This window comes from Hydra vulgaris, chromosome 15 (assembly GCF_038396675.1).
Source record: "Hydra vulgaris chromosome 15, alternate assembly HydraT2T_AEP".
NCBI classification, from domain to species: Eukaryota; Metazoa; Cnidaria; class Hydrozoa; order Anthoathecata; family Hydridae; genus Hydra; species Hydra vulgaris.
This window is the reverse complement of record NC_088934.1, coordinates 25,996,506-26,005,000: the sequence shown is the minus strand read 5'-3', so window position 1 is coordinate 26,005,000 and position 8,495 is coordinate 25,996,506. Positions and strand designations below refer to the sequence as shown.

The 8,495-nt window shown below is 26.1% G+C and overlaps 1 protein-coding gene across 2 annotated transcripts in view; it reads left to right on the top strand.

The window, feature by feature from the left end:
- Window positions 1-8,495, top strand: part of LOC105850970 (tRNA N6-adenosine threonylcarbamoyltransferase) — a 40,959-nt gene that overhangs the window by 26,362 nt on the left and 6,102 nt on the right. For both annotated transcript variants that reach the window (XM_065820474.1, XM_065820473.1), the window contains 4 exons: window positions 36-69; window positions 5,523-5,579; window positions 6,732-6,758; window positions 7,064-7,112. In XM_065820474.1, coding sequence (XP_065676546.1) covers window positions 36-69; window positions 5,523-5,579; window positions 6,732-6,758; window positions 7,064-7,112 — 167 coding nt within the window. The remainder of the gene's footprint in view (window positions 1-35; window positions 70-5,522; window positions 5,580-6,731; window positions 6,759-7,063; window positions 7,113-8,495) is intronic.

The following is an 8,495-nucleotide window of genomic DNA, read 5'->3' as shown; positions in this document are numbered from 1 at the left end:
TGATGATAGTATTATATACTTTTTATTTTTTTTAGGAAACATTGTTTGCTATGCTTATTGAAATAACAGGTATTTTTAGTTTTATTGAAATAACAGGTATTTTTAGTTTTGTATGAGTATAAAGAGTTAACCGTACAAATAAATGAGTTAAAATATATTAAGTTAAATGTTGTATGATGTTTAATCTGAATAAACTGTAATAAACCGAATAAAAAATCTGAATAAACTATAATAAAACTGAATAAACAAAAATCATTAAAACACATTTTTAGTGAAAAAATTTTAATTTCAAAAAAATCATTAAACACATTTAATTTTTGATAAAATCAATATTTCTTGATAAAATTGTAGTCAAAAAAATTTTTTTTTCACATAAATTGTTATAACTTTGTCAATTCTTATTCAAATAATAAGTGTATACAAGTGGACTATAATTTCAAACTAGTTTCTAGGTAAAGAGTGCATTGAGGGATCCAGAGAGGGTACTAATCCACCACCTACACGTCACAAAAATACTTTTTTTTTTTTTTTTTTTTTTAATAAAAGAGTGTACTTTTTATGAAATTGGTAATATTTATATACAACAAATGTTGTTATTTTATTTCACATCACTGTAATTGTAAACAAAAATCATTTAAACAAGACTGAGTGGAAAACCACTCTTGCAGCAAATAATATTTATAATTTACGATTTGAATTCATGTTAAAATATTTGTCAAGACTTATTTTATTATTTGAATTCTTTTTAAAATATTTGTTGAGACTTATTTTATAATTTATGATTTGAATTCATGTTAAAATATTTGTCAAGACTTATTTTAAAATTTATCATTAGTTTAATATATTTGAAAATTATTTCAAATTGGTGTGATTATTAAAATTTCTTCTAAATAAATATTGTTCTCAGAATGTATCTTTGACTATGATTATATTCACAAACACTTTCAGCTGTTTTTTTAAGCTGGCCTTTTTGGTAAATGAAAGGTCCTCAAGCAAGATGTTGATTCAAGCTGATAAATGTTACTCAAAAAAGTTTATCATATTATATAAAAGTTTCTCTTCTCTTAGATAAATTAAATTAAGTCTTTTCAATCATTTGATTAAAAAGACTTAATCTAATTATCTAAGATGACTTATCCCAGATTATTCAAACTTAGCTTTGAATAATCTGGGATAAGTCATTGCACTCTTTTAATAAGATCAATATCTTTTTTCAAAAGTTGAGTCCAAAAACGTATAGCTAAGATGTACAGCAAAAATAAAAACATGTGATAAGACCTAAAACTCTATTTGCTTTAGAAACATTTTTCAAAATTGTATTTCATTTAAAATATAATTTTGTTTATCATATCAAAGTAAACATTTTTTATAATAAAACAATGTTTTAAGAATAAAACAATGTTTTAAAGATAAAACAATGTTTTAAGAATAAAACAATGTTTTAAAGATAAAACAATGTTTTAAGGATAAAACAATGTTTTAAGAATAAAACAATGTTTTAGGAATAAAGCAATGTTTTAAGAAGTCATTTTTTTTTGTTTGTTTTAATTTTAGAGGTTTTTCCTCATATATTTCCAAAAAAAAGCTTCCAACCGAATATATGTCACTGTTTGCTGCTATCATTTGTGGCTTAAAAATAAAACAAACAAGCATTGATAAAAAAGTGTTTGATTCTTTAACTTTTATAAATACAGCAGTCTTTTATTAAAATATTTTGTGCAATATCAGGCCTCAGCGGGAGTAAATGAGTACGAGAGTGGAGAAAAGCTCTCCTAAAACGAACATGGCGAGCCATGCAAGCTGCTCCTCTAAACTGCTTTTTACGAGAGCTGTTTATTTGTATAAAAATTGCTTATTAAATACAACATTTGGTTTTATACTTGTTACAAGCATATGTTTGCAGCATTAATGTTATAATAATATACACATAACAAGCGTCATTTATTGCAACGTGAAAAATTCTTTAAACGTAAAACTTTTTTTTTGCAAAAACGTGCCTGTTTATTATCCAATTAATTAAATTTTTTTAACTTTGCGTTTTTCATTTAAGTTGCAATGATAATTATACTTTTGAGAGAAAATAAAATACTTTCGCGAGAGCTGTAAATTGCTCCTGTTAAATGTTTTAGGGAAGTGTGGGCGAGAGTGAGAGCTAAAGCTCTCGCTTCCCGCAAAGGCCTACATATAGTATAGTTTGTGCAATATAATATAGTATTTATTAAAATATTTTGTGGTGTGTGATAATTTCACAAAGTTTTTTTTACATAAAAATAAACAAGTTTTTATAATTCATTCTTTTAGAATTATAAACTTATCAAAGTTATGTTAACCCTTAAAGGACAGCGGGGTATTTTACTACCCCAGAAGAGTTTATTTTTAACTGCCACATCAACAAATTTTGTCTATTTGAACTGCCATTTCAGAACATCTTTTATTATCATTTAAGGAAGTTGTTATTGTAAAATGTTTTTGTTTTACTAATCAATTGACAATAATATTGTTAGTTGAAAATTTAGTTATGTTAAAGACGGTTGGGGTATTTTTATACCCCATGAAAGTTTTCTCATTTTTTAGTTAGTGAATCAATAAATATTTATATGAATCATGTATAGTTTAACACTTGCTTGTGTTTTAGTTATTTTTTAATAGGTATGCGGTAGTGGTGTAGTGGTAAAGCGCTCGCTTTATAAGCGAGAGGTTCCGAGTTCGATACCCACCACGTCCCTGGTAGTACCGCGCTTAACTTGTTTCTCAGCGCAGCAGCCTTGTTCGTCAAGGTTCGTGTTTCGGAGTTATAGAGTTGAGAGAGGGTTATAACCACTATTAAGTAGCCTCCTCATCTGTAGTGGGCTTCTCGGCCTTAGGGAGGTGAATAACAAAAAAAAAAAAAAAAGGTATGGGGTCTAATTTATCTTTTTTATGAGTAAATTATACCATATATGCATTATATATATACAATCACTGTAACAACAGTAGTGTGCTCATGTCGCATACATTTTATTTTTATGTCAAAAATATTTATATTATTGATACAAAATAATAATGCCTGAAATATTTGTTATATATTTTCACATATTTTGTTTGATAAACACTGAAACTATTTTTTAAAATGCTGCAGTCAAGGCTAATAATATTATTTTTGCTTAAAATGAAGTATCTTCAAGTGATGACTCAGCTGACAAAAACCTTACAGATGATGAAGAAGGTATTATTACAACTGACGATGAATCAGAGACTATCATCTCTGATGAAAGTGATGAAAAGTTGTTCAGGAAAATTACATTTTAGATAAAAACATGATTTCAAAGAATGGTGAGGAAATTTGGAGTAAACTTCCATGTGTAGATGCTGTTCAGCCACGTACACACAATATTATTCAACAACCAACTGGCCCAACAAGGTTTGCAGCTCAGATTTGCGGCCAAAGTGTGGATACTGCCTTTAAACTCTTTATAACACCAGAAATGATTAGAATTATTGTCAACTACACTAATGCTGAAGCTCGTAGAATAAGACTAGAAGGATGGGTTGACACGACAGTAAATGAACTTTATGAGTTTATTGGAGTTCTTCTCCTAGCTGGAGTGTTCCTTTCTAAACAACCAAAGCATTAGAGTGTTATTGAAATATTAAAATATTGGTATGCCATCTAATCTACTCCAAGTACTCTGGAGTAGATTAGATGGCATACCAATATTTTTTGCTTCAATGCAAAGAGATCAATTTGTTAACTTGCGACGATGCATTCGATTTGATGAGAGAGAAACAAGAAATCAAAGACGGTTTGAAGACAAATTTGCACCTTTAAGAAATATAAGGGAAATGTTTATCACTAAATGTAAGAGCAACTGCAAGTGTAGTCAATGAGCAGCTAGTTACTTTTAGGGGACATTTTCCATTTAAATGTTTATACCTATTAAGCCAGGAAAGTATGGAATGAAAATATGGATATTATGTGATGCTGAAACCACTTACTGCATAAACTTGTAACCATATATTGGTAGACACATAACAGCTGATAATTTTTTTACAAACATTCATCTTGCATGTACATTGCTAGGATGTAAAATGACATACACTGGCACCATTAAAAAAAATAAAGGAGAAATACCAAAAAACTTATTGCCAGCCTTACATCGACCAGTTTACTCTAGCTTTTTTGGTTTTCAAAATGACTCTACTATAGTTTCTTATGTACCTAAGAAAAACAAAGCAGTAATATTATTATCAACCTTCCATCACAGTAGTGACGTTGTTATGAACCATAATAAAAAAACCACGTATTATTCTAGATTAAAACAAATATAAAGGTGGAGTTGACACGTTAGACCAGGTTGTCAGGTCCTACTCGATTCGCTGAAAGAGTAACTGATGGCCATTTACAATGTTTTGTAATATTTTGGATATTGCAGCATACAAAGCTTTGATTTTATTCTTGTCAATTCACCCGAATTATAAAAATGGAGTTTCTCATAGAAGAAGAGAATTTTTAAAAGAATTATCAAAAAGTCATTTGATAATTCTTTTAAAAAAATTTGATGCAAATGGCAATGTCCCACAAATAGTTGCAAATAATAATCTTCGCCAAGTATTTACAAAAAATAACCTATTAAATCAAGGTCAACCATTCACTTCAAGAGCAGCACATTAAAAGATGCTATATGTGTTCTTGTGTTCATGACAAAAAAACCCTTCTGCAATGTGCATCAAGTAGCCATTTTTTTTGCAAGGCTTGTAGCAAAATTGTTTGCTATAGCTGCCTTATTTAGAAGATATATTTTGTTTTTATTTTAATAAATTGTATCAAATATCACTTTTATTAAAAAAAACATTGAGAAAATTGATATTTTTGTTAAAAGCACTCATTTTAATTTAAAAAGTTAAACATATTTTGTATAAAAACCTATATTTTTAGGTGGGGTAGTTTAATACCCCAGCTGTCCTTAACGTAACTTTTTTTTCCCGTTTTTTAAGGGTTAAAAGATTTTAAAATTTTTTTTTTAGAAAGTACTTAAGTTTTTCTTTAAGTTCTTTGGATTTAGTTTAATTAAAAAAAAACTTTTTTAAGTTTATTTGTATTTTTATTTGTGGTTTAATGCGCTTTATAATTTATTTTGTTAACAATAACAATTAATTTTTATAAAATTTGGTTTTAAATTTTAAAATATTCAGTGAATTCCCATAAACTCGAACTTCCAAAGAACCAAGGAAAGTGGTCATGTCAAATGTTCAACTTAGGAGAAGTAAAACAATTGCTTTCGAAAGGATGAATATAATATAATAGAAAACATTTTGAGATAACAAAAGTTTGAGTTAACCGGTGTTCGACTTAGATCTAATTAGAAAAGTTACAAACTTAGTGTATCAGACTGGAATAAATTAAACATTAAAGATGCTTAATAACAACTTAATGTTTTTTTTTCTCTTTTATACTCTTTCTCTATACTTTTATTATTTATTTATTTTTTAAATTTTTTTTTTATTTAAATTTTTTTAAAGTTTAAACTAAGGTTTAATTTTAGAAAGAGCCATGGCACATTGTGGTTCATCAGAAGTTCTTATTGTTGGTGGTGTCGGCTGTAAGGGTTTTATTTTTTTTAAATAGTTCATTTCATTCCAAATGAATTATTAAGTTATATAATTATTAAATTATATTAAATAATTCGATTGGAGTTATTATAACTAAAGTTAGATGAATTATTCGAAAAATAATTTCAATGAATTATTTTTCGAATATTTCATCAATGTTATTATTAAGCATCCAACTTATAAGAGGTTTTTAAGGTTTGAGACCTTTAGTTTACCTTACTACCTGCCAGCTTCATAACCATTAAACTGAATTGTAGAGCTGTACCCCTAGGAGATAACAGTAAAAATTTCATAGCCACTAACAAGGAGTTGTTAAAAAACCAGTAGAGTCAAGACAATCTAGCAATCATCATCTTAAGCAGGAAAAAATGTAACAAAGGTTTTCATCTGCACTAGCCTAATAGATGAAGAAGTAAGGTCACAGAATTTTTTGGCTATTCCAATTTAACTTAAATTGCAATTGACTTTTTGAATTCACTTAGATTTTATTGGAATTGAATTTTTAAATATTTTTAAATTTTAATTTTAGTAGATTAATGTTATTTTTAGTAGTTATTAAATTTTTATCATAAAATAAATATCTTCAGAGGCAATTTTTCTGTTAAATCGCTGTTAATTTGTGCAACTTTATATGGAACTATAGTAGTGCAAAAATACACTCCACTTCCCTTATACTTACTTAAGTCAGTCAATATATGTAACTACACTGTGACTATGGCTATATCAGTCATTATATGTATGCATTGATGCACTTATGTTCAACTTAAAGTTGAACCCGCTCCCTAATTAGCCTCGCCATGTTAGAAACTTTTAATCTTCCACAGCTCTACAAAAATACATAAATATTAAAAATGACAAATTTTTTTGCATACAATTAATATTTTTACTGAAGGCTTATTATTTGTAGGTGCGTTCAAATAATGACTTAATAGTAAGTATATATATAATAATAATAAAAAATAAAGTAATATTAAATAATGATAATCAAAATTTGTATGCATTAAAATATATTCATTAGTTAACTAAAAATTTAAAATATTATGGTATTTAAAGTCAAAAATTGTGTGATCTAATTTATGGACGTCATATATACTAAAGGATATAAAAAAACTTGATAAAATTCAAAAGTTTTATATATTTAGGTAATAAAAGACTTCAAGAAATGATGGGTAAAGTATTTCTAATATTTATATTACCTTTTGTTATAATTGCTATTAGATAATCCAAAACAAAGAAGAATTTTTTGTAGTAAAACTACATTTTACAAGTTTTCAAAGTGCCAAATTCCAGGTAGTCTACACTCAAATTTTTCTCTGCAAAAGCTTCTGACACATTTGTCAAGACAAACAAACTTAATACTTATTTCTGAGCTGTTGGATCGTGGAAAAAAAGACTTTCTGTATTCTTTATTATAATACTTTAAGTGAGATAAAAAAACATAATTAGTATAAGTTTTGTATATTCAATTTTTTAGGCATTATGGCAAAGGAGAGGAATGCTGTTTTGTTTGCTACTGATGAAAGGTCAAATGTTGTTTCATCATTTGAAAATATTACTAATTTTAATTTATGTATTCAATTTGTACTAACATTTTTTATTATTATTATTTATTATTTACTTTATTTTTTTTTAAATTTAAATGTTTTATTAATTAAAATTTTTCAATATTTGAGTTAATTTTAATATATAAAGTGATCGTAATTTTAAAACACCAAACAAGTAGTAGACAAGAGTAGGAAGATGTAGATAAAAAGAAGTAGGCGAGAATAGAAAGATATAGATAACAAGAAGTAGATGAGGGTAGAAAGATGTAGATAACAAGAAGTACTAATTTTTTTTTAAATGATAAACGTGAAACATTTGGCTTATAATACAAAAAATCAACAATTGATTATTTTTTTCAAGTTTAGAAGTATATATTATATTATTATACAATATAATATATTATTTTTAATATTTATTCTTTATATTGAATGAGGGTATTATAATTATTATAAAGTATTTTTTTATTTAAAAAAAAACTATACCTTGATTGCAGCTCATTAACTTTACCACTAACATTTTATTCACATCTTTATAAGTTTCTCAATTTTATAATATAATACAAATTGAGCACTTCAGTTAAAAGAAAAATGTTATAAATTTGATTTGACCTTTTGTTCTATAATATTCTCATTTACTATATCTGATGTTGTGAAATCAATTTGTTATCAATTGGCATTGTGAAGTCAATTTGTTATCAATTGACGTTGTGAAGTCAATTTTTTATCATTGACGTTGTGAAGTCTTTGTTGTCAATTGCACTGTAAAGTCTTTGTTGTCAATTTTCTGACAATATTGTTGACTAAATTGTTTGACATCTGTTTACTGCAATATATTATTCTTTTTATCTATAATATATTAATTATATATTTAAATAGAGTAAAATATAGAATATATCGTGACAAGTATATAATATAAATATAACAAATAGCAAATATATAAAAATAAGTTTATATTATATTACAAATATACTATTTGTAAGTATATTATTCTGTAATATATACAAGTAAATAAACAAATATATGTGTGCATATATATATAAGTATATATTTTATATATATATACATATATGTATGTATATGTATATATGTGTATATATATATATATATATATATATATATATATATATATATATATATATATATATATATATATATATATATACACACACACATATACACACATATATGTGTATGAAAGGGAAATCCAAAAAACAGGAAAATGGCTACAACACAAATTGACTGAAAATGCCACTTTTAATTTACTGTTTCAACATTGCAGTTTCTTTGTTTTGCCAAATAAAAAAAGAAAATTTTTCTCTGGTGTATAGTGACAGGCGATGAAAAGTTTTTTTTGTTGTTCTT